A 27,209-nucleotide genomic window follows, 5' to 3' on the forward strand; every position below is an offset into this window, starting at 1 on the left:
TTTTAGAATCACAATGCTCAATTTAACAAACTCTGATGATGTAAGACAACTATAAGTAATCAAAATTTGTTTTAGTATATGGAAATATCTATTAATTGATCAAGTAACCAGTAATTAGTTTGCAACCAGAAAAAACATTATCATTTTAGCATTGTACTATGTGTAGTGTATGTTGAATCTATAGTGGCGCAAAAGGTTGGTGTAAGTTTGAATCTATATTAGTACAAAGGATTTTCCCTTGCATACATTCATCTATTTATGACCTTCTACCACACTTACACTAGCATTACACTAGTATTACACTAGTATGACCACTTTGTCACTAGGGGAAAACCCTTGGATAATTTCCCTCATTTCAAAGATGATACATAGGGAAAACCCTAAATTAAGATTATTAAGGCCAAAAAACCATTAGAGAAATATACTCTATATGAGCTCAATATGGGAATTGAACCTAGGTAGGGAGGATGATAATCATACCTCTAGCCACTTGAGATAAATCCAATTGTATGCTAATGGATTAATTTGGTGGTATATTGGATAAAATATCCAATCTCAATGAAACATTCGATGGCAAAAAAGCTTGAAAGGGTTGTTTATTATATAATCTCTTCAATAATAACATTATTTAAATATATAATATTGAATAGTTGTGCATAGGCAAATACCTCCGTTAAAAGTAAAAGATGGGAGGAATAAGAAAATTGACCATGGAAGTTGTGACATACATAAATAAAGATTTTAATGTTGATAAAGAATGAAAACGATAATAATGACAAGAATATATACCAAGATAGAAAACATCAATAAATACAAAGTCATCTAGCCAAATAAAGTTGAACATTGTTGAAAGTAAAATATTAACTTTTACTTTCTATAATAGGTCTTTCTATAATGTAAAACAAATAGAATACGTATCATAAATATAAATATATATGAGTATGTATGGTAAATAGAATAAAAAATAGGTCTTTCTAGTTTTTTACTTAATTGTTGGTTATGGGCTAGTGCTTTCAAATATAAAAGAAGAAAGACATAATTAAAATGATAAAATTGAAAAACACATAGATGAAGGACACAATTGAGTTTTGGAAAATTTGAGTGGAATACATTTATATTTTTATTGGGAAAAAACAATTCAAATGTAAAAACCTCCCAACAAATTACCTATAAATCATGAAGATGCAAGTTCCACGGAAATTTTTTCTTGGATGAATATCACTAATTATATGAAGACTTGCACTTTCTAAGAAATTTTTTATTCAAATGCAACGTAACACTAGTCATGATATGGAATTAAATATTGAACAAATATTAAATTTAATATTTATAGTTATTGCTCTTTATACTTACTTACAACATGCCTTTTGGACCAATATATAGATTAAAGCACGGTGAAAGGGATGTAAATTTAGATCTCAGAAACAATTAAACAAAACCACTTTTATAAAACATTAAAAACTTAGAAATCTTAAGTGATTAACTTGGATAAATGAATCTATTTACTTTTTCAATCTAACTATTTTCAAAATTATATATATATATATATATATATATATATATATAAAATTTTTCAATAAATTTTATATATATATAGATATATAAATTAATTTTAAAAAATTACATAAATTTTAAATAGATTTAAATTTTCGAATTATCATTGTTTTAAGTTTTATTAATTTAATATAATATTTATTATTATATATATATATAACACTACGCTACGAGCGTTTTAACCTTAACTCTTACCCAATCATTGTCATGCGTAGAGAATTGAAAAACGCAGGTCAAAAAACCTACGGCAATATCATAAATTATAAAATAGTAATAGTGACTTAAAAGAAAGATGGATAATTAAAAGATTGGTTAATGAATCACACAATCACTGTTTTGCACTCCCATAGGATTGAAAAACGCAGGTAAAAAAAACTACAGCAATATCATAAACTATAAAATAGTAATAGTGAGTTAAAAGATGGGTAATTAAAAGAATGGTTTAATGAAGAATAATTAAAAGATTGGTTAAAGAAAGCTACATTTGAACACAACGGTCCAAAAAATCAAGCATAAAACGCCCTGATGAATGAAGATGAGAGGGAAGCATAAAACTCACGATACTGGCGCTCTGATGAATGAAGGATGAGAGGGATCGGTGATTATTGTGATGAATGAAGAATGAGATCAGGAGGAAATTCACGAAAGAACGAAAATAGCAGCAGGGAGATGGAATGGATTATTTATGGAGAGGGTAATTTTTTGTTCCCTTTAATTTGTTTTTGTATCTCGTTTATTCAACTCGTTAACCAGGGAAAAGCAGTAGGCGTTTGAGTAAATTTATGTAACCTCCTCACAAATTGTTTTCTCTGTTGAATGTACAGGTTAATCATGGTGTTATTTCTCTCTCAAGCACTGTGATGTAAAATTGTCTGTCTGTCTGTCTTATGGAGCGCTCCATAAATGTTGTGTAGTGTTGTATGCATCAATGTCGTCTGTAGTGTTGTGGTATGCTTGTAATGTGGGTTGTGTCCTGTGTAGTGTGTCCATGTTTGTTTTGTGTGTCTGTTAATTGAGAGAGAAAGTTCAAGCTCGGAGGGGAGAATATGCAGCCGTGGTTGAAGGGCCAATTCGATCAACAAATAATGCATTCATTCAGAGTGAGTTGGTATTCATGTAAATATTTTCTTGAATTATTTTTAAACTCATTCCCGACCCTTTTTTCTATTTCTTTTTCTGATGAGTTGAAATTTTATATACAGGAGTTGGAGCAGCGTTTCCAGTGATTTTGCAGCCGAGAATAAAGAGTTTCCGGCAGTTTGCAGAGTCTCAATGGCAAATGAAAGATTCCTAAGGAGCACGGTTAGTATGCTTTGTGAATGGCTTTGACCTTGTTCTCCTCTGTTTCTTGGTGCGCTTTACGAATATCTACAGAATAGTTATGCTAATTGAGTCATTTTTAGTCCTCTGTGTGTTGGTCTGTGTTCACGTAAGTGTAGAGGATGCTCACATGTGAGGTATTAGGCGGTTTTCCATTCGCCATTAATCTTTTTGGCTATTGACAACATTGGTCTCTCCAAAGCCCCCATTGAGCTCCTGCTTTTATCATTTCATGCCTGCCCTGCCCAGCCAATTGTCCCATATCCATAAGAGTTGTATAACCCTATGAAGCCGAAGTTGCTTGAAGAGTACTAGCACCAGTACTCATAGAACCACTAATTTACGTAGCAGCACAACCAGTAGGTAGCATATTATAGGTGGGTAGATTAAGCATGAGATTGAGAAGGTGGTTCAGTTAGTTGAGAGAGGCACCTGCAGTTCGGTGATGCTATTTCTATTATGATTTCTCCCACTGTCATCACTGCCTTGGTGCTTTTGGTGATATAATTGAGTAGAAGACCGCTAAAATCTCTCCAGATCTAGCATGATCTGTGGTCATCCTTGCTCTATGACATTTCTGTTTGTGAAGATTTTTCCATTGCTAAAATCTACCCACGGAGTGCATCCCTGCTATATGGAATTTCAGTTAGTATTTTCCGTGTTCTTCCTTGAAGCGAGAATTGTTTGAATATAATACCCTGAACTTTCACCATTGGTGTATATTATGTTCATCTAGCTGAAAGTATCACCTGGTACAACACCTGTTCTGTGTCATCGATACTCATCACCTGTTCATCGATGTATCTCGAAGTCCTCATCGATGTGTTGCAAGCCGACATAACTGGTTAGTGGTCAATGAATGTTTTGATTTGTTAAGAAAGCAAGCACGGTAAAATTACTCCACATCCGTGCCCCCCCAAGCTTATTATTGTTATTTAGGGTCAAAGAGCGTGCGTGGCTGTCGTATTATTATCGTTCATGATTGAGCCAACCGGAGGAGGTTCCGCTTTTTAAAATCCAATCCACGCTACAGTGATTGAATTAAACAATAATAACAACAATCCCCAATTCAATTGATTCGAAATCAACCCGCAACAATCCCCAATTCAATTGATTCGAAATCAACCCGCAATTGCTTTCAGCATCCGGAAACATCGTGTGAATAATTCCTGAATAGGTTAAGGTTAGGGTTTTCAGTGAGCGTGTGTATTCTAAACAGAGCGTACGATTTAGAACATGGTTGTTGGCCCGTACCAGATACTTCTTATGCATCTGAGCGTATGATTATGCATCTGAATCATGCGTTAACAAAATGGAATAACGGTCGGCTTAGCCCTACTACAACTACCATAATACTTACTTAATCTGCATCTGGGTAGGTTGGAATTACTCAGAATCAGTAGTGCCGTATTATGGCAAAAACTTCCTGAACGTAATTAGCGTTAACCAAATCTGCTAAACCATTGCTTGGAACTTAACTCCAAGCGAAACTCTCGTGTCAGTAAATTTATTACTGCCTGATAGCCCGTATGTTCTTTTAACATTACAGATTAAAGTAATTCGACCATTTGGTAAGAATATTGTCATTGATTTCGATTGAAAAAATAATTAATATGATGAACACGTGGGTTAGATCAGAGACATAGGTGTCACATCCGAGGAGCCTCCTGGAACCTGACACTTAGGTCTGCTCTTATGTTATTGCTGCTTGCTATCACTTCTTGATATTTCATTAATGCAGGCCCAATTAAGTGATAGCTACCCGCCACATAAAGAGCATGGCCCCGCTCGCGCCCAATACAGTACCAATTAGCCACATAGGAACCTAACCTCGAATGCCCAAATTTCGCTAACGCCGAGGGTAGAGAGATCATATGCATCATACATTACAGTACCTGCATTCACATTATTGATCGAAGAGTTTGCCATGGATTCAGGTACCAACAACGGTTCGAATAGTTGAGGACTTCATATGTGTATCTGTTTTTCGTATTAAACCAAATTCTATTTCAATATATCCAATGAGAGAAGGTGTACAACTTTCGTCCTCTACACAGGCCTCTTTCTACTCATCCCTCTACTTTCACGCCACATCAGGCCTCTTTGTCATCCTTCACTTTCATGCCTCTTTAATAATATGCTATATGTTTATAATTATCACCTGTTCATCGATACTCATCACCTGTTATGACAGAAGTCAGGAGGAAGCCATAACTGGTTATGAGATGAAAAGGCACATGAAAACCATAAATTATGTTCTCGAAACTGAGAAAGTGCACTTGAAAATAAAAATTACTCATGTTGTTAATTCGTTAATAATAATTTCATATTTTGAATGATTAGGTATAATCCTATTCCTTACCCATTGAATGAGATTTAGTACTTATTGGTGGTCTGCTGCAAAGGATGGATTTCTAACAGGACCACTCCTCTCTGTCAACTTTTGAGTGCGAAAATACCTGTGAAAACATTCCGAACAAAAAATGAAATTGCATTATAGTTTGACCTACGCCTATCATAGGTCAAACCCGCATGGTAAAATGAAATTGCATTATAGTTTGACCTACGCCTATCATAGGTCAAACCCGCATGGTAAGTTCAGCATGAAGAATAGAATATTTAACCTGCATGGTGAGTCATTACTCTGGATAGAGGGTTAGTTCCTTTGACCGTAGTGGTAACATGAGTCGCTTCCTCATCCATTTCCATTTCCATTTCCATCCTTGATTAGTCGCTTCCTGATCAAAGTTTCCAAGTAGATGTACTGTTTCGAAGTTAGATCTGTTAGTGGTCATGAGGAGGTCATAATTTGTTATGAGATGAACCCTTCAGTTTTTTGCATGCGCAGTCGGAATAGTGGGCAATCGGAATGTCATGTTAAGACGATGAGATCATGCGACTTAACAATGATCTCTGTTTTAAAGGGTTTCACGTGACAACTCTTTAGATAATCAAATATTCCTTTTCCCGCTATGTTATTAATTACGTAGTTTTATTAATCATATGGCAAGGTGTTTTCTCTTTCAACATTTATTTTTCTCTCTTTGAACGTTTATTTTTTAGTATTGAAGTTTCCGGTGTAACATTTATTTATTTTCAGGGAAGAGAAATATATTTACCGATTTGTGTTGTCGATTTAGAATTTCGAAAATAAACATCATATATTTTATTATAATTAGTTATTATTATTTTTTTTTTTTTATTGTATTTTAATTTGAAAAACATATAACATTTAATTGTTGACAATGTTATTTACTCAATAAAATTTTATTAATAAAGGCATATTATTGTTATATTGAAGTTAAAAGTTATTAAATATTTTTTTCCTTACTTATTTTCAATATGCAATGATTAGATTTAATTCTTATTATATTAAATTTATAAATTATATTATATTTGTAGCACTTTATATAATAATATTGTATTCATGTTTTTTTCTTAATATTTGTTTGTTATATATATAATGAATTTTTTTTGAATGGTGCATTTAATTATGTTACAAGTTGTTAGGATGGGTTTGTATACTAACAATATAATTTCAATGTTGTATGTTGCAGAAAAATTATCAATACCAAAGTTGCTCTGTGGAGTCGAAGACATTATCTATTTTGATGTTTTGTAATGTTGTAAATTTTATTTTTTTTAGATGGGCCCATCAAATGAACACAAACTATCCTTAATAAAATGAGTAGACCTTTTTTTTTGTTGGAGGGGAATTCAACCCCTCCAAAAGGCTCTTAGGAAGGTTAAATGGTAACCCTCCTTTGAGTTGTGTTCCTTGTGCTCATGGTTTTCATGATCTTCAGATTTACTAACTCCAATATCCACAAACACAAATATTACCATTTTATTATAATAGTAATTTATAAACATGTTTTAAACATCTTCCCAACATACACACAAATGAAAAAATCACTTTTATTCAAATAAATCATTTAATATTTTTTCAATGTTTTAAACATCTTCCCCATATACACATAAAAATGGCAAAACCACTCTTATTCACATAAATCATTTAACATTTTTACAATGTTTTAAACATCTTCCCAACTTGCACACAAACAACAAAATCATTCTTATTCACATAAATTATATAACAATTTTAACCCAAATTTATTTATATTTTTTTATTTTTTTTTAGATTTAGATTTAGATTTTATTTTCTTAATTATATATTTTTATTATAAGTATGTTCTTAAGATATTTATATTATATTTTTTTAAATATAATTTAATTTTTATATTGATTTTTTATAAATTTAAATTAAATATTAATATATTATTTAGAGTGCTTTTATATTTATGAATGCATTCTCTGCTATACTTGTGTGTATATTATTTACTTATATTATTTATATGTATATGAATCTATTCTTTGTTGCATTTGTATGTGTATTGTTTACTTGTATTCTTTGTATGTGTGTGAATATATTCTTTATGTGTATATGAATCTATTCTTTGCTACATTCGTATGTGTCTTCTTTCCTTGTATTCTTTGTATGTGTATGAATATGTCCTTTATGTGTGTATGAATCTATTCTTTGCTACATTTGTATGTGTCTTGTTTAATTGTATTCTTTCTATGTGTATGGATGTATTCTTTTTGTATATGAATCTATTCTTTGCTACATTTGTATGGGCCTTGTTTAATTGTATTCTTTGTATGTGTATGGATGTATTCTTTGTGTATATGAATCTATTCTTTGCTACACTTGTATGTGTCTTGCATAATTGTATTCTTTGTATGTGTATGGATGTATTCTTTGTGTGTGTGAATCTATTCTTTGCTACACATGTATTCTTTGTGTGTATGAATCTATTCTTTGATACATTTGTATGGGTTTTGTTTAATTGTATTCTTTGTATGTGTATGGATGTATTCTTTGTGTGTATGAATCTATTCTTTGCTACATTTGTGTGTGTCTTGCATAATTGTATTCTTTATATGTGTATGGATGTATTATTTGTGTGTATGAATCTATTCTTTGCTACACTTGTATGTGTCTTGCATAATTGTATTCTTTGTATGTGTATGGATGTATTATTCGTGTGTATGAATCTATTCTTTGCTACACGTGTATTCTTTGTGTGTATGAATCTATTCTTTGATACATTTGTATGGGTCTTGTTTAATTGTATTCTTTGTATGTGTATGGATGTATTCTTTGAGTATATGAATCTATTATTTGCTACACTTGTCTTCTTTGTGTATATGAATCTATTCTTTGCTACATTTGTATGGGTCTTGTTTAATTATATTATTTGTATGTGTATGATGTATTCTTTGTGTGTATGAATATGTTCTTTGCTACACATTATGAATATGTTCTTTGCTACATTTGTATGTGTCTTGCATAATTGTATTCATAATGCTAGCATGCATATTTTGTTATATTTGTATATATATTATTTACTCATAAATATACGAGTGTAGTTTCTGTGAATATATTTTTTTAAATATTTATATGATATTAAATATACTATCATTATTTCTATATATAAATATATTGTTTAGAATATTAACTCGTAAATAAATTAGTTTAAATATTTTTCAAAATGCTATTATTATTATTATTAGTTTCTCGTTTTAATTTTTTTAATTTTTAATTTTTTTAATTTTATTTTCTTTTTTAATCATTTTTTTTCATTTTTGATTTCTTTCCCTATAAAAAAATTAAATATTTGTAATATTTATTTATCATTTTAAAATGAAAAATAATATACATATTACAATAACATTAAAAAGTACATAATATTAACCTTCCAAATACAACTCAATTAATGATTATTATGTTATAAAGCAGTATGCAAACCATGAGACTCAAGGTTCAAATCCCCTCTTAAAAAAAACAATAACCTGACATTTATAATAGCATCAATTTGTAATAACACATATCAATTAATTGACATTTATAATGGCATCAATTTGTAATAACACATATCAATTAATTATTTCATATTGAAATCAATACAATAAATAAATTTAATATTTAAAAATTCACTAATTTTATATAATAAAAAAAATCAGAATACTAAAATTTAATAATATGTGAAAAAAATTATTAATTCTAAAATTTTGTTAATGATAATCATTGTTTTAAAAATAATAAAGAAAATAAATACTTTTCAATTTTCATAACTTACTAATTAACTTATAAAATAAATGTAATTGTCAACATCATAATATCTATACTCAATCTCCATCACATGCATAATTTAATGTTAATTCTAAAATTCATAATAAGCATAATAAATGTGATATGTGTGAACATGTCACCTTGTGAGTCAATATGTGTAATGTTTGTGGGTATGTGTATGTTTGTGTGCACCCTTTGTTTGTTGTGTGCATGCATGCATGTGAGTGATTGTGCCTCATTGGAAATGGATTGTGAGGGTGCGCGTCAGTGGTTAGTCTCATTCCAATGATGGACCATTTTTGGGGTCATATAAGCTCTCACCTTCACGTGGTTGACCCTGTTAGTAGAGATTTTACATCTCCAAACCAAGAGGAGCTTTCTACAAAGTGTTTTTTAATTTATTTAAAACATAACGTTAATTTCAAAACATTAAAATAGTTTTTTAATAATATATTTTATTTTTTATTTAATTTTAAAAACATTTAGATATCCCATCTTAATATAAAAGAAATTGAAATATTCATTCATATATATATAAGTTTTTAAACTATATTAATTATTGAAATGAACTAATATAATTTGAACAAATATATAATGGTGGATTATTATCATGTTTTATTATAAAACTTATTTAAAAAAAAAAATAAACATCATTCATATTTAATTATTAAATCTTTATAATATAATAAAATATTTCTTTTTATAATAAATATATATTTCTTTTTTTTAGAGATGCTCTCTCACTTAGTATAGTAGAAATATAATTTAAACAATTTAACGAAGTCTAAATAAAATAAAAAATAAAAATAAAAATAATAAAATAAATCTAAACCTAAACCTATAAAAATAAAAATGACGGGTGGTATTTAAAAAAAATGGTATTCATGTGGGATATAGTCTATTTAAAGGGTGAAATTAAACTAGCCTAGATATTTAAAAAACATGGTATTCATGTGGAACATAGTCTATTTAAAGGGTGAAATTAAACTAGCCTAGATCAAATCTCTTTCCACTCTAAAAAAAATTTATTTCAAGAGATTAAATCCTTCTTGGTGTTTAAATGTAGTAAGATGAAATCTAAATTGCTTATATTAATTTCCTACTTTTTCATTTTATCATACATTTTATAATTATAAAATAAATTAATATGAAAAAATATTATTATATTATTATATTTATAGAACACTTTCAATTATTAAAACATAATCATAATGGGATATAATAAAATAAAATAAATATATAATATTTATTTAACTAAAATTTGAAATATAATTAAACTAACATTAAAAAATTATATCGTTAAATATTAAAAAAAAGCATTTCAAAACTATTTAAAAATAAATAATAATAATAATAATATATAATAATATATTATTTTATTTAAAGTAGATTATTATAAAACATAAATTTAACCTTAAAATATGTAAAAATATAGTGTTTTATTAACATATCAATAATGTTTTATAAAATAATAATTTAGTAAAATTATAATAAAATAAGTAATAAAATATATTTTAATAAAAATATAAAATATTTCAAATGTATATTAAACTATGGTTATATTTTATCTATATTTTAAAAGATCGACGATAAATATTTTGATGTGAGGAATATAAAAATGTTAAAATAAAATTACTTTTCCTAAAAAAGAAATATATATATATATATATATATATATATATATATATATATATAAATATAATAATATGTTTAATTTGGGCTCTTTGTAAAGTTTAATTATTGTTAGGTCATTATTAATGTGTGTGTCTTAATCAATATTATTTTTCTTTAAATTAATTAATATGAATTTAAATTTTAAAAGAGGAGAAGTAATGATAATATATTTACATTATAATTATTATCACAAGATAATAATTGAAGTGAGGTTTTAATATAGCTAAATTTTTAAAATAATGTTAGATGCAAGAATTTTTCATTTTAGTAGAATAAGAGAATTAAAAAAGAAAAACAATTTTTTTTTTTTTTTATAATGTGAGTACATCCCAATTAAAACTGAATTTCAAAATAATTTTTACAATATTGATATTCCTAATCTCTTAAATCATGATAACCATGATAATGGTGAGATATTTGTCTTATTGGTTTTTGAGTATATAAATATAAATAAGATTTTAAATAAACCTAAAAAAATATTTAATTTTTAAATTTTAATAAACTAATTATTCAATCATCAAATCGTCATCTAAACATTTCTATATCCAATTCAATATTATAATTAAACCAATTTCTTAGAATTATGTTGGTTTTTAATTCCATTTCATTAATAAAAAAATTTCTTACCAAATCCATTTAAATCCTAAATTTTTAGGATAACAAAACTCTTAATTTTACACCTCTCAAGTTTTAAACATTATGGAGTTATTTTAAATTTCAAATATTGAATTGCGTTTTATATTTCTAAACGGACATAATCCTCAGTGAGTTTCAAAGCATTTACCCAGAATATATTATTACATGACTTTGCCCAATTTCTTAGAGCACTATTTCTTAGCTTAAATTTTTATATACCAATCTAGAAAATATATTATATTTTATGTCATTATTAGGATTCTTGTTCTATTAATTTTTAATGAAACACAAATTCATTTTTTCATGATTATGTTCCCCTTATGTATTCCCTCTTTAACTTTACTCATCTTCATTTATTGGCATCTTCGTTTATTGGCATCTTCGTTTAAAGTTAAAGAGGGAATACAGAAGGGGAACATAATCATGAAAAAATGAATTTGTGTTTCATTAAAAATTAACAGAACAAGAATCTTAATAATGACATAAAATATAATATATTTTCTAGATTGGTATATAAAAATTTAAGCTAAGAAATAGTGCTCTAAGAAATTGGGCAAAGTCATGTAATAATATATTCTGGGTAAATGCTTTGAAACCCACTGAGGATTATGTCCGTTTAGAAATATAAAACGCAATTCAATATTTGAAATTTAAAATAACTCCATAATGTTTAAAACTTGAGAGGTGTAAAATTAAGAGTTTTGTTATCCTAAAAATTTAGGATTTAAATGGATTTGGTAAGAAATTTTTTTATTAATGAAATGGAATTAAAAACCAACATAATTCGAAGAAATTGGTTTAATTATAATATTGAATTGGGTATAGAAATGTTTAGATGACGATTTGATGATTGAATAATTAGTTTATTAAAATTTAAAAATTAAATATTTTTTTAGGTTTATTTAAAATCTTATTTATATTTATATACTCAAAAACCAATAAGACAAATATCTCACCATTATCATGGTTATAATGATTTAAGAGATTAGGAATATCAATATTGTAAAAATTATTTTGAAATTCAGTTTTAATTGGGATGTACTCACATTATAAAAAAAAAAAAAATTGTTTTTCCTTTTTAATTTTCTTATTCTATTAAAATGAAAAATTCTTGCATCTAAAATTATTTTAAAAATTTAGCTATATTAAAACCTCATTTCAATTATTATCTTGTGATAATAATTATAATGTAAATATATTATCATTACTTCTCCTCTTTTAAAATTTAAATTCATATTAATTAATTTAAAGAAAAATAATATTGATTAAGACACACACATTAATAATGACCTAACAATAATTAAACTTTACAAAGATCCCAAATTAAACATATTATATATATATATATATATATATATATATATATATATATATATAATTCTTTTTGTAAGAAAAGTAATTTTATTTTAACATTTTTATATTCCTCACATCAAAATATTTATCGTCGATCTTTTAAAATATAGATAAAATATAACCATAGTTTAATATACATTTGAAATATTTTATATTTTTATTAAAATATATTTTATTACTTATTTTATTATAATTTTACTAAATTATTATTTTATAAAACATTATTGATATGTTAATAAAACACTATATTTTTACATATTTTAAGGTTAAATTTATGTTTTATAATAATCTACTTTAAATAAAATAATATATTATTATATATTATTATTATTATTATTTATTTTTAAATAGTTTTGAAATGCTTTTTTTTAATATTTAACGATATAATTTTTTAATGTTAGTTTAATTATATTTCAAATTTTAGTTAAATAAATATTATATATTTATTTTATTTTATTATATCCCATTATGATTATGTTTTAATAATTGAAAGTGTTCTATAAATATAATAATATAATAATAATTTTTTCATATTAATTTATTTTATAATTATAAAATGTATGATAAAATGAAAAAGTAGGAAATTAATATAATCAATTTAAATTTCATCTTACTATATTTAAACACCAAGAAGGATTTAATCTCTTGAAATAAATTTTTTTTAGAGTGGAAAGAGATTTGATCTAGGCTAGTTTAATTTCACCCTTTAAATAGACTATGTTCCACATGAATACCATGTTTTTTAAATATCTAGGCTAGTTTAATTTCACCCTTTAAATAGACTATATCCCACATGAATACCATTTTTTTTAAATACCACCCGTCATTTTTATTTTTATAGGTTTAGGTTTAGATTTATTTTATTATTTTTATTTTTAACTTTTATTTTATTTAGACTTAGTTAAATTGTTTAAATTATATTTCTACTATACTAAGTGAGAGAGCATCTCTAAAAAAAAAGAAATATATATTTATTATAAAAAGAAATATTTTATTATATTATAAAGATTTAATAATTAAATATGAATGATGTTTATTTTTTTATTTTAAATAAGTTTTATAATAAAACATGATAATAATCCACCATTATATATTTGTTCAAATTATATTAGTTCATTTCAATAATTAATATAGTTTAAAAACTTATATATATATATATGAATGAATATTTCAATTTCTTTTATATTAAGATGGGATATCTAAATGTTTTTAAAATTAAATAAAAAATAAAATATATTATTAAAAAACTATTTTAATGTTTTGAAATTAACGTTATGTTTTAAATAAATTAAAAAACACTTTGTAGAAAGCTCCTCTTGGTTTGGAGATGTAAAATCTCTACTAACAGGGTCAACCACGTGAAGGTGAGAGCTTATATGACCCCAAAAATGGTCCATCATTGGAATGAGACTAACCACTGACGCGCACCCTCACAATCCATTTCCAATGAGGCACAATCACTCACATGCATGCATGCACACAACAAAAAAAGGGTGCACACAAACATACACATACCCACAAACATTACACATATTGACTCACAAGGTGACATGTTCACACATATCACATTTATTATGCTTATTATGAATTTTAGAATTAACATTAAATTATGCACGTGATGGAGATTGAGTATAGATATTATGATGTTGACAATTACATTTATTTTATAAGTTAATTAGTAAGTTATGAAAATTGAAAAGTATTTATTTTCTTTATTATTTTTAAAATAATGATTATCATTAACAAAATTTTAGAATTAATAATTTTTTTCACATATTATTAAATTTTAGTATTCTGATTTTTTTTATTATATAAAATTAGTGAATTTTTAAATAAAATTAATAAAATTTATTTATTGTATTGATTTCAATATGAAATAATTAATTGATATGTGTTATTACAAATTGATGCCATTAAAAATGTCAATTAATTGATATGTGTTATTACAAATTGATGCTAATATAAATGTCAGGTTATTGTTTTTTTTAAGAGGGGATTTGAACCTTGAGTCTCATGGTTTGCATACTGCTTTATAACATAATAATCATTAATTGAGTTGTATTTGGAAGGTTAATATTATGTACTTTTTAATGTTATTGTAATATGTATATTATTTTTCATTTTAAAATGATAAATAAATATTACAAATATTTAATTTTTTTATAGGGAAAGAAATCAAAAATGAAAAAAAATGATTAAAAATGAAAATAAAATTAAAAAAAATAAAAAATTAAAAAATTAAAACGAGAAACTAAAATAATAATAATAATAATAATAATAATAATAATAATAGTAGCATTTTGAAAAATATTTAAACTAATTTATTTACGAGTTAATATTCTAAACAATATATTTATATATAGAAATAATGATATTATATTTAATATCATATAAATATTTAAAAAAATATATTCACAGAAACTACACTCTTATATTTATGAGTAAATAATATATATACAAATATAACAAAATATGCATGCTAGCATTATGAATACAATTATGCAAGACACATACAAATGTAGCAAAGAACATATTCATAATGTGTAGCAAAGAACATATTCATACACACAAAGAATACATCATACACATACAAATAATATAATTAAACAAGACCCATACAAATGTAGCAAAGAATAGATTCATATACACAAAGAAGACAAGTGTAGCAAATAATAGATTCATATACTCAAAGAATACATCCATACACATACAAAGAATACAATTAAACAAGACCCATACAAATGTATCAAAGAATAGATTCATACACACAAAGAATACACGTGTAGCAAAGAATAGATTCATACGCACGAATAATACATCCATACACATACAAAGAATACAATTATGCAAGACACATACAAGTGTAGCAAAGAATAGATTCATACACACAAATAATAAATCCATACACATATAAAGAATACAATTATGCAAGACACACACAAATGTAGCAAAGAATAGATTCATACACACAAAGAATACATCCATACACATACAAATAATACAATTAAACAAAACCCATACAAATGTATCAAAGAATAGATTCATACACACAAAGAATACATGTGTAGCAAAGAATAGATTCACACACACAAAGAATACATCCATACACATACAAAGAATACAATTATGCAAGACACATACAAGTGTAGCAAAGAATAGATTCATATACACAAAGAATACATCCATACACATACAAAGAATACAATTAAACAAGGCCCATACAAATGTAGCAAAGAATAGATTCATATACAAAAAGAATACATCCATACACATAGAAAGAATACAATTAAACAAGACACAAACAAATGTAGCAAAGAATAGATTCATACACACATAAAGGACATATTCATACACATACAAAGAATACAATGAAAGAAGACACATACGAATGTAGCAAAGAATAGATTCATATACACATAAAGAATATATTCACACACATACAAAGAATACAAGTAAACAATACACATACAAATGCAACAAAGAATAGATTCATATACATATAAATAATATAAGTAAATAATATACACACAAGTATAGCAGAGAATGCATTCATAAATATAAAATCACTCTAAATAATATATTAATATTTAATTTAAATTTATAAAAAATCAATATAAAAATTAAATTATATTTAAAAAAATATAATATAAATATCTTAAGAAAATACTTATAGTAAAAATATATAATTAAGAAAATAAAATCTAAATCTAAATCTAAAAAAAAATAAAAAAAAATATAAATAAATTTGGGTTAAAATTGTTATATAATTTATGTGAATAAGAATGATTTTGTTGTTTGTGTGCAAGTTGGGAAGATGTTTAAAACATTGTAAACATGTTAAATGATTTATGTGAATAAGAGTGGTTTTGCCATTTTTATGTGTATATGGGGAAGATGTTTAAAACATTGAAAAAATATTAAATGATTTATTTGAATAAAAGTGATTTTTTCATTTGTGTGCATGTTGGGAAGATGTTTAAAACATGTTTATAAATTACTATTATAATAAAATGGTAATATTTGTGTTTGTGGATATTGGAGTTAGTAAATCTGAAGATCATGAAAACCATGAGCACAAGGAACACAACTCAAAGGAGGGTTACCATTTAACCTTCCTAAGAGCCTTTTGGAGGGGTTGAATTCCCCTCCAACAAAAAAAAAAGGTCTACTCATTTTATTAAGGCTAGTTTGTGTTCATTTGATGGGCCCATCTAAAAAAACATAAAATTTACAACATTACAAAACATCAAAATAGATAATGTCTTCGACTCCACAGAGCAACTTTGGTATTGATAATTTTTCTGCAACATACAACATTGAAATTATATTGTTAGTATACAAACCCATCCTAACAACTTATAACATAATTAAATGCACCATTCAAAAAAAAATTCATTATATATATAACAAACAAATATTAAGAAAAAAACATGAATACAATATTATTATATAAACTGCTACAAATATAATATAATTTATAAATTTAATATAATAAGAATTAAATCTAATCATTGCATATTGAAAATAAGTAAGGAAAAAAATATTTAATAACTTTTAACTTCAATATAACAATAATATGCCTTTATTAATAAAATTTTATTGAGTAAATAACATTGTCAACGATTAAATGTTATATGCTTTTCAAATTAAAATACAATAAAAAAAAATAATAATAATAACTAATTATAATAAAATATATGATGTTTATTTTCGAAATATATGATGTTTATTTTCGAAATTCTAAATCGACAACACAATTCGGTAAATATATTTCTCTTACCGGAAACTTCAATACTAAAAAATAAACGTTCAAAGAGAGAAAAATAAATATGTTGAAAGAGAAAACACGTTGCCCTATGATTAATAAAACTACGTAATTAATAACATAGCGGGAAAAGGAATATTTGATTATCTAAAGAGTTGTCACGTGAAACCCTTTAAAACAGAGATCATTGTTAAGTCGCATGATCTCATCGTCTTAACATGACATTCCGATTGCCCACTATTCCGACTGCGCATGCAAAAAACTGAAGGGTTCATCTCATAACAAATTATGACCTCCTCATGACCACTAACAGATCTAACTTCGAAACAGTACATCTACTTGGAAACTTTGATCAGGAAGCGACTAATCAAGGATGGAAATGGAAATGGAAATGGATGAGGAAGCGACTCATGTTACCACTACGGTCTGTCACGATCTCAACTTAAACTATACCAACCATAGTAAAAAAAAAAAATTTACATGTTACCTAACACCTTGGGTCACCGTGGTATATGTGATACTCGGATCTATATGCGCAGTTAGCTTATTAGCATGGTGATATATAATCTATGTTTGAACCCCTTACATATTATTCTTAAGCGTTGGTATCACATCTACACCCGCACATTACTTGACAGTCTTAATGTTTGATTGAGGTGCATTAACTTTCATTGCCACATGGTGAGCAGAGGTAAAACCAACTCACTGTTCCGTGGCCAGGTGGCTACGAGCCATGTGAAGCCCATGTGGTCACGCAGATGGATTGAACCTTTGATTAGTGTGCCACACTCCCGCTCAAACAGACGGTGGCGATCACCTCCACAAATCGGATGGCGCTGATCACTTTTAGGGTTTGGTTGACAATATATGGTCTGCCGGGTTATTCGGTCTCGGTTCATTTGCGCCAATGCTTCTGCAGCTCCTCCGACAGTATCCCTCACTCCACAGCTCTTATCACTTGCGCAGGTATGAACCCACTCTACCATGGCGAGTCTCCCAGGTTACAGTCAGCTCTTTGAAGGTTATTTCAGCTCTTGTTACGCTCATTACTTTTTCTGCACAGTTGTTAACAGTGGTGGTTTTTGTGCAGGAAGGCTGGACTCTGCGTTTTCTGCCATCCAAAGGAGTTTCAGGTCGACCCGCATACCATCCGGGTAAGTCATCGTAGCTGTGTGCATTACCCTATAGGGTTATCTGTTGTAAAAAGTTGGCGTTTCCCAATGACCAGAATGAGGCTTATGCATAGTATTCATATGTCTCAGGTCTATTGCCCCTTGCTCAAATCTGGGTATGGCTTTACAGGTGGCATTTCCAACCGATTCTGTAAATCCATGGAACCCTGAGGGTTTAGTTATTTTCTGTTTACGCCCTCGAGCCCAATGAGGGTTTGACTGTTGGTCGATTATGTAATAAGTTTAGTTAAGAAATGTACTGTGCTAGACCTTATACTCGTTTTGTATGCAGTTAATATATTCGGGGTTTTCTCCACAGTAACGCCCTGCTCAGATTTTGTTACAGTTATTTTATTATTGAACTTATGGCCTTACCTTACGGCTCATTACAGTATTGGTTGTATTTTGCTCGGTTCTTGACATTCTGGTCATTTCATGAATATCTCCTGCTTTGTTTTATGGTATTATATTCAATCGTTTCAATACTCATGGATATTATACAAATTATGTTCCCTATTGCGAACCCAGGGTTACGGCTCGCTTCTGGAATAATGGAAGCAAGCCCAGCCCTTCTCGCTTACATAAATATAGAATGCATGACGGTTTAACCAGGTTTGGAAATTATCAATGCATCCTCCAGTTCTCTTCTCAGTTTCCCAAATCTATCAATATTATTTATGTTTATTGGCCTGCGTTTAGAGTCATTGCTTATTTGCTCGGGTAATAAGGTCATTTACAGTTTAATAATAGAGTAGGGTTTACCTGTGAGTAACCCTCACTGCTTCTCCTATGAATAATATTTACTTCTCCAGCTACACGGCTTCGTTGCTTTATTAGCAACCTGGTCCTTCAAGCTGCGTTCTTTATATTCGTTTCGTATGACTGAATAAATCTTTGGTGCTAAGCACGTTACTACGTCTACAGGTTAATATAAGTTGTACATGTTGATACAGGTTCCTCTTTCTTTGAATGTAATTGTATCTTTAAGGTTCTGTGAACGCACTACTATATTTTAAATTCTTGATGCATCATACGGTTATGGCCGCTTCAGGCTTAACTCTGTTTGACTTGTCTTTCCATATCTGTATCTATATTTAATAATTTACTCACCCGAGATCTGGGTTGAGAGTTAGCCATTGTTACCAGCTATGGTTATTTGTTCTTTCTGTCTAATGGCTGTTTGCTTATTCAACTGTAACTGTTGTTATCTTGGTAAAAGAATCACTGTCAGATATTTATACTGCGTCTATCATTCTCTCGATAACTAATAACACGGGTAGGCTGTTTAAATACTGTGTGTCGGTAATCAAGAGTCACAGTCTACTGTATATACATAAGCTGTATTTTCTTGCTGTAAAGAAAGAAGCTTAAACATTTGCAATTGTATAACTATATTTCTTACTTAATAAAGAAGGCTCAAACATCTGCATTTACATAACTATATTTCTTACGTTAATAAAGAAGCTCAGACATTTGCATTTGCCTAACTATATTTCTTACTTTAATGAAGGAAACTCAAACCACTGTATCAGTTTGTATGTATTAGTTTGTATGTATCAGTTTGTATGCCGACATTACCTGTTTCTCAATTAAAACTATTAAGGGTGCATACCTGGTAGTCTGCTACTGTCGCTCTTCTTCCAAAGCCCACCTGCTGCAATATTGCTCTTAACCTCCCAACCTTGAGATCCACTGCACTGGATTCTCCCCCCGAGCAGTCTTGCAGGCCTGCGGCCCTCCACAAGACTCATGCACCACTGTGCTGGGTTATCTGATCACAACCAGACTTAACCCCCAATTTTCCACTCTGCTCTCTCTCCTGGAATCTCCTCTCTGCCTGTTCCTCAACAGCCTAGAGGTTTTCCTCCCCAGGACTTTTCCTTGGGTGAGAGGCAGTTTCTTTTTCAGTTCCATAACTGATTTATTTTCTTTTAATAGAAAATCCTCCTTTTTGGAGGCTGCCAGCATTTCATCAATACACATGTGCAAAATAGTCTATTATATTCATTTCAAAATTAACAATGTCTTTTAATAAAACAAATTACCACTCATATTGTTTCACCACAGTAACTATCTGGAATTACAAGTTACCGGGTCATTACATCTTCCCCCCCTGGGATTGGACATCGTCCCGATGTCCACTCTCATTAAATAAATTCGGATAGGCCTTTCTGAAAGGTTCCTCGTCTTCCCACGTAGCCTCCTCAGGGCCATAGTGCTGCCACAGCACTTTAATTTGGGTAATAACCCGTTTCCGCAGCCGCACTTCTCTCCGGTCGAGAATGCTCTGTGGTTCGACCAGGACCTCGCCTTCCGGTTCGACCTGCAAACAACCAGCACATAATCAATTTCCTATTGAATATAGCTGCATAATCGAAATAACCGGATCAATTCTTACCCGCACATCTTGCCATTGAATAACATGTTTAGGGTCATACACATATTTCTTTAGGATAGAAACATGGAACACATTGTGGATCTTAATATGACTGGGTAATGCAAGTTGGTAGGCCACAGGCCCCATTCTTGCTAGAATCTGAAACGGTCCAAAGTATCGAGGAGCCAGCTTGGCGCAACCCCTCCACTGCAGTGTGCTCCTTCGGGTTTGAATCCTAACAAACACATGGTCGCCAACATTGTACTCTGCGAATCTTCTTTTCCTATCTGCGAAGCTTTTCTGTCTGTCCTGTGCAGCCTTTAAATTTGCTCGCACTCTCTTCACCATATCTTCCATGTCTTTCAACATTTCCGGACCCAAACTTAGCTTATCCTCCAGTCCACTCCAACTTGAGGGTGTGCGGCACTTTCGCCCGTACAGGACCTCAAAGGGACTTAGCTGGGTTGAAGTATGATACCCATTATTGTAGGCAAATTCAACCAGATGCAAATACTCTTCCCATTGACCAGGCTTTAGCATTACATTCGCTCTCAACATGTCTTCCAATACTTGATTGACTCGCTCAGTTTGGCCATCGGTCTGTGGGTGATAAGCCGTGCTAAAATTCAATCGAGTGCCCAACTCGGCAAACAATGTTCTCCAAAAGGTGGACGTGAATTTCACATCCCGGTCTGATATGATTACCTTCGGCATTCCATGCAACCGGAACACATGTTGCATAAAGAGATGCGCGATTTGTACCGCCTTGTAAGTCGACTGCACCGGTATGAAGTGCGCTGCTTTACTCAATTTATCAACCACGACCATAATAGAATCATTGCCCTTCTTTGTTCGTGGTAGCCCGGTTACAAAATCCATAGAAATGGTTTCCCATTTCCATTCTGGAATAGGCAAAGGCTGCAACAGTCCCGCTGGGTGTTGATGTTCAGCCTTAATTTGTTGGCACTCCAAACACCTTGCCAAGTATTCCACTATCTGCTTCTTCATTCCTGGCCAGTAATACTCTTTCTTGAGCGCCGTGACCATCTTTTGGTACCCTGGGTGGCCAGTGTAGTGGCTGATGTGGAACTCATCTAAAATCAGCTTCTTAAGGTCATTTGAATCAGGCACATACATTTTTTTATTAAAATACAGCAATCCAGCATTATCCAATGTGTACCCTTGCTGTAACTTTCCATTATCAGATTGCTGTACCTGCTGTTTTAAATGCTGATATTCAGAGTCATCATTGGCTGCTGTTTTTATCTGTTCAACCAGCAAACTTCGCCACCTGCTGGCTGAAAGTTCACATAAGCAATGAACCTTTCGACTTAAGGCATCTGCCACCCGATTTTCTTTGCCCTTTAAATGCTTTATTTCAAAGTCAAATCCACTTAGAAAGTCTGCCCAACGGCCTTGCCTTGCATTCAAGGTAGGTTGGCTGAAATAATGCGTCAAACTATGATGATCTGTTAGCAACAGAAATTTCTTTCCAAGAAGATAATGTCGCCACATCTTTAGTGCGTGAATCACAGCGGTTAACTCTAAATCGTAAGCAGAGTATCTTTGCTCATGCTCCTTTAATTTTCTTGATTCGTATGCTATTACTTTTCCTTCCTGCATTAGTACTCCTCCCACGCCCTCCTTGCTTTCATCGGTGCATACCACATAATCCTTATTAGGATCAGCGATCCTCAGGATGGGTGCGGTGGTGAGAAGATGCTTTAAACGGTCAAAACTCTGTTGACACTCCGCTGTCCATTTGAATATCTTTCCTTTCTTTTGCAATGAGGTGATAGGATAGGCTATCCTAGAAAAGCCTTCCACAAATCTCCGGTAGTAGCCAGCTAACCCCATAAAGGATCTGATATCAGCAACGTCTTTGGGTATAGGTCATTCCATAATAGATTTTATCTTCTCAGGGTCAACCGCAATTCCCTCTTTTGTAATCACGTGACCCAAATACTGAATTTCCTCTTTGAAGAAATCGCATTTGCTAAACTTAGCATATAGCTGATGTTCCCGAAGTGTTTGTAACACCAATCTAAGGTGCTCCTCATGTTCCTGTTGGGAACGAGAATATATCAATATGTCGTCAATGAATATTAGTACAAACTTGTCCAAAAATCTGTGAAACACGCTATTCATCATGCACATAAAAGTAGCAGGTGCATTGGTCAGCCCAAAAGGTAGCACTACAAATTCGTAGTGCCCATAGCGTGTCCGAAAAGCAGTTTTGGCAATGTCCTCATCCTTAATCCTGATCTGATGGTAGCCAGATCGCAGATCAATTTTGGAAAACACTTTTGCCCCTTTCACTTGATCAAAGAGTTCATCTATTCTGGGTAAAGGGTACTTGTTTTTGACCGTGAGCTTATTCAGCTGCGGGTAATCTATGCACATGCGAAGAGTCCCGTCCTTCTTCTTTACGAACAATACTGGAGCTCCTCAGGGTGACACACTGGGTCGAATGTACTGTTTCTCTAACAGCTCCTGGAGCTGCATTTTCAACTCCGTTAACTCTGGTATGCTCATCCGGTATGGTGCCCACGATACTGGTGTTGCCCCCGGTATCAACTCTATTGTGAAGTCTATGTCCCTTCTTGGAGGCAAACCCGGTACCTCTTCAGGAAAGACATCTGTAAATTCCTGTACCACAGGAATATCATTTATCGCAGACATCTTATCCTTCTGATTCGCATAGCCAACTTGTATGGCATAGACCTGACATTTCTTTCTAATACATTTAGCTAACTGAGTTGCAGTGATAGGTCGAATCTGAACAGGATGTTTAATTCCCTGCAATTCTTGCTGCTGCCCCAAATCATCTTTGTAGTATATGGTCTTGGTTTTGCAATTCACCAACGACCAGTGCTTTTCCAGCCAATCCATACCAATAAGAATGTCATAGGAGCCTAACGGAAGTACATTCAGGTCTGCCGTTACGGGCTGTCCAGCTATGCTGAAAGAACAGTTATTAACTTTAGCTAAAACCCGCCTTTTGGCTCCCGTAGCTAACTAGACCAACCATGGGTTTTTGAACTTTTCTGGTGGTAGCTTACAGTGTTCCACTACTTTTGGACTAACATAACTTAAAGTAGCTCCTGGATCAATAAGTACAGCTACAGAAAGGTTGGAAATCTTACCTTCGAATTCCACCATGGAAGGTTGGTATTCCGCCTGCCGGTCTTCTAATGCTGCATTGATCCTTGGTACGCTGCGCGCCACATCCCCAACAGTTGAAGCTTCATGAACTTGAGATATTTGCTCAGTTCTTTTACGTTGTGGACAATTTCTAGCGTAGTGCGGTCCTTCACACACCCAGCACTGAACTGGAGGTCTGGTCCCCTCACCCTCCGATTTAGCAGGGGGTTCACTGATTCTGCTCTCGCTTGGCTTAGGCCGGAAGGTACCCTTGTTTGTGCTTCTATTAAATTGCCCCTTTCCAGCTCCTTTACCACCATCTCTGCGGCTGCCCTTGTTGTTTCCAGCAATTCTGCTACCTTTTCTTTCATTCCATTTCCTGTTTGAAACTTCTCCCTTTAGTTTGTTCTGCTGATAACAAATTCTAGCCTTCCGAATTGCTTCATCCATAGTTCGGGGATTGTCAAACTCAATCCGTTCCCTTATATAAGCCGGTAAGCTACTCACGAACCTCTGCACCTTGGCCTTCTCCTCTTTAATGTAGGGCACATAACGAAGCAGAGAAGTGAAGCGATTTATAAATTCGTCCATGGACTGTTGTCCTAGCCGTAAGTCATGAAATTCTCGCGCCTTCTCATCGTAAAAGCGCTCAGTTAAATACCTTTCCTTAAAATATTTCTGGAATTTCTCCCAGGTTATGCTTTGCTCACTTACTCCCTTCACAATTTTAATCTCTTCCCACCATAAGGTGGCTTTGCCTTGCAACTGAAAAATAGCCAGCCGCGCCTTCAGATTTTGGTCATATTCATAAAGTTGAAAATATTTATTAATATTAATCAACCAGGCTTCTGCTGCTTCTTCTTGCTCTCCATCGAAAAGTGGAGGTTTGATTTTTCGGAATTCCCCCTGTAATTCCACTTTCTGCCTCTTGAAGGTTTGTTGTTCTTGTACATTATCAGAATGGTCTTCCTGCTCTTCAGAAAGCCCAGGTGTGTAATCCCGTTCCTCAGTGCCCCTTTGCTGTTCTGCACTAGGGCTGGCCAAGGGTGGGTTTTGTTTATCCGACAAGCTCTTTAGTATTCTCTCTTGTTCCATTGTTAATCGCGCATTGTCCTCTCGTAGACGCGCCATCTCACCTTTCAGTTCCTGAACAGTTTGCAGTATTGCCTGATTGGTACTGCGTGTCTCAGCACCAAGCTGTACCCACAACCCTGCATTTTCCTGAGGGATGCCGCCAGCTCCCGGCATTTCTTCCATCTTCTATTAACTGTTAACAGGTAGTTGTCTTTGTATGGTTCTCCTGGTAGTACACAAGAAAGACAATTAGTTGCATTGTTACTATATAAACATTTAAGATAATTTTTGCTGTTCCAGAGGCCACAGTTTTGAAACCTCTGCTCTGATACCACATTGTCACGATCTCAACTTAAACTATACCAACCATAGTAAAAAAAATAAATTTACATGTTACCTAACACCTTGGGTCACCGTGGTATATGTGATACTCGGATCTATATGCGCAGTTAGCTTATTAGCATGGTGATATATAATCTATGTTTGAACCCCTTACATATTATTCTTAAGCGTTGGTATCACATCTACACCCGCACATTACTTGACAGTCTTAATGTTTGATTGAGGTGCATTAACTTTCATTGCCACATGGTGAGCGGAGGTAAAACCAACTCACTGTTCCGTGGCCAGGTGGCTACGAGCCATGTGAAGCCCATGTGGTCACGCGGATGGATTGAACCTTTGATTAGAGTGCCACACTCCCGCTCAAACGGACGGTGGCGATCACCTCCACAAATCGGATGGCGCTGATCACTTTTAGGGTTTGGTTGACAATATATGGTCTGCCGGGTTATTCGGTCTCGGTTCATTTGCGCCAATGCTTCTGCAGCTCCTCCGACAGTATCCCTCACTCCACAGCTCTTATCACTTGCGCAGGTATGAACCCACTCTACCATGGCGAGTCTCCCAGGTTACAGTCAGCTCTTTGAAGGTTATTTCAGCTCTTGTTACGCTCATTACTTTTTCTGCACAGTTGTTAACAGTGGTGGTTTTTGTGCAGGAAGGCTGGACTCTGCGTTTTCTGCCATCCAAAGGAGTTTCAGGTCGACCCGCATACCATCCGGGTAAGTCATCGTAGCTGTGTGCATTACCCTATAGGGTTATCTGTTGTAAAAAGTTGGCGTTTCCCAATGACCAGAACGAGGCTTATGCATAGTATTCATATGTCTTAGGTCTATTGCCCCTTGCTCAAATCTGGGTATGGCTTTACAGGTGGCATTTCCAACCGATTCTGTAAATCCATGGAACCCTGAGGGTTTAGTTATTTTCTGTTTACGCCCTCGAGCCCAATGAGGGTTTGACTGTTGGTCGATTATGTAATAAGTTCAGTTAAGAAATGTACTGTGCTAGACCTTATACTCATTTTGTATGCAGTTAATATATTCGGGGTTTTCTCCACAGTAACGCCCTGCTCAGATTTTGTTACAGTTATTTTATTATTGAACTTATGGCCTTACCTTACGGCTCATTACAGTATTGGTTGTATTTTGCTCGGTTCTTGACATTCTGGTCATTTCATGAATATCTCCTGCTTTGTTTTATGGTATTATATTCAATCGTTTCAATACTCATGGATATTATACAAATTATGTTCCCTATTGCGAACCCAGGGTTACGGCTCGCTTCTGGAATAATGGAAGCAAGCCCAGCCCTTCTCGCTTACATAAATATAGAATGCATGACGGTTTAACCAGGTTTGGAAATTATCAATGCATCCTCCAGTTCTCTTCTCAGTTTCCCAAATCTATTAATATTATTTATGTTTATTGGCCTGTGTTTAGAGTCATTGCTTATTTGCTCGGGTAATAAGGTCATTTACAGTTTAATAATAGAGTAGGGTTTACCTGTGAGTAACCCTCACTGCTTCTCCTATGAATAATATTTACTTCTCCAGCTACACGGCTTCGTTGCTTTATTAGCAACCTGGTCCTTCAAGCTGCGTTCTTTATATTCGTTTCGTATGACTGATTAAATCTTCGGTGCTAAGCACGTTACTACGTCTAC

General features: G+C 31.5%; 1 protein-coding gene and 1 long non-coding RNA gene across 2 annotated transcripts; both read left to right on the plus strand.

The window, feature by feature from the left end:
• The first annotated feature begins 18,270 nt into the window (after positions 1-18,270).
• On the plus strand, positions 18,271-19,004 carry LOC149190282 (uncharacterized). The gene is made up of 3 exons (XR_016256471.1): positions 18,271-18,404; positions 18,529-18,592; positions 18,701-19,004. It is a non-coding gene; the product is annotated as an uncharacterized LOC149190282 (long non-coding RNA).
• A 6,927-nt stretch (positions 19,005-25,931) lies between these two features.
• On the plus strand, positions 25,932-26,681 carry LOC149190283 (uncharacterized). The gene is made up of 3 exons (XM_089413385.1): positions 25,932-26,081; positions 26,206-26,269; positions 26,378-26,681. The coding sequence occupies exons 1-3, from the start codon at positions 25,946-25,948 to the stop codon at positions 26,496-26,498; spliced, it is 321 nt and encodes a 106-aa protein (XP_089269511.1). The 5' UTR covers positions 25,932-25,945; the 3' UTR covers positions 26,499-26,681.
• The last annotated feature ends 528 nt before the right edge of the window (positions 26,682-27,209 follow it).

The sequence above is a fragment of the Pinus tabuliformis genome, chromosome 3_1 (genome assembly GCF_031772625.1).
Source record: "Pinus tabuliformis cultivar Carrire ecotype Pingquan chromosome 3_1, CPIR1, whole genome shotgun sequence".
Classification (NCBI taxonomy): Eukaryota; Viridiplantae; Streptophyta; class Pinopsida; order Pinales; family Pinaceae; genus Pinus; species Pinus tabuliformis.

Excerpts from the sequence above, each read along its gene's own strand:
- LOC149190283 (XM_089413385.1), top strand. The coding sequence starts at position 25,946 with ATGGCGCTGATCACTTTTAGGGTTTGGTTGACAATATATGGTCTGCCG. Across the intron at positions 26,082-26,205 it reads AGCTCTTATCACTTGCGCAG|GAAGGCTGGACTCTGCGTTT; the intron begins GTATGAACCCAC and ends GTTTTTGTGCAG. Across the intron at positions 26,270-26,377 it reads TCGACCCGCATACCATCCGG|GTCTATTGCCCCTTGCTCAA; the intron begins GTAAGTCATCGT and ends CATATGTCTTAG.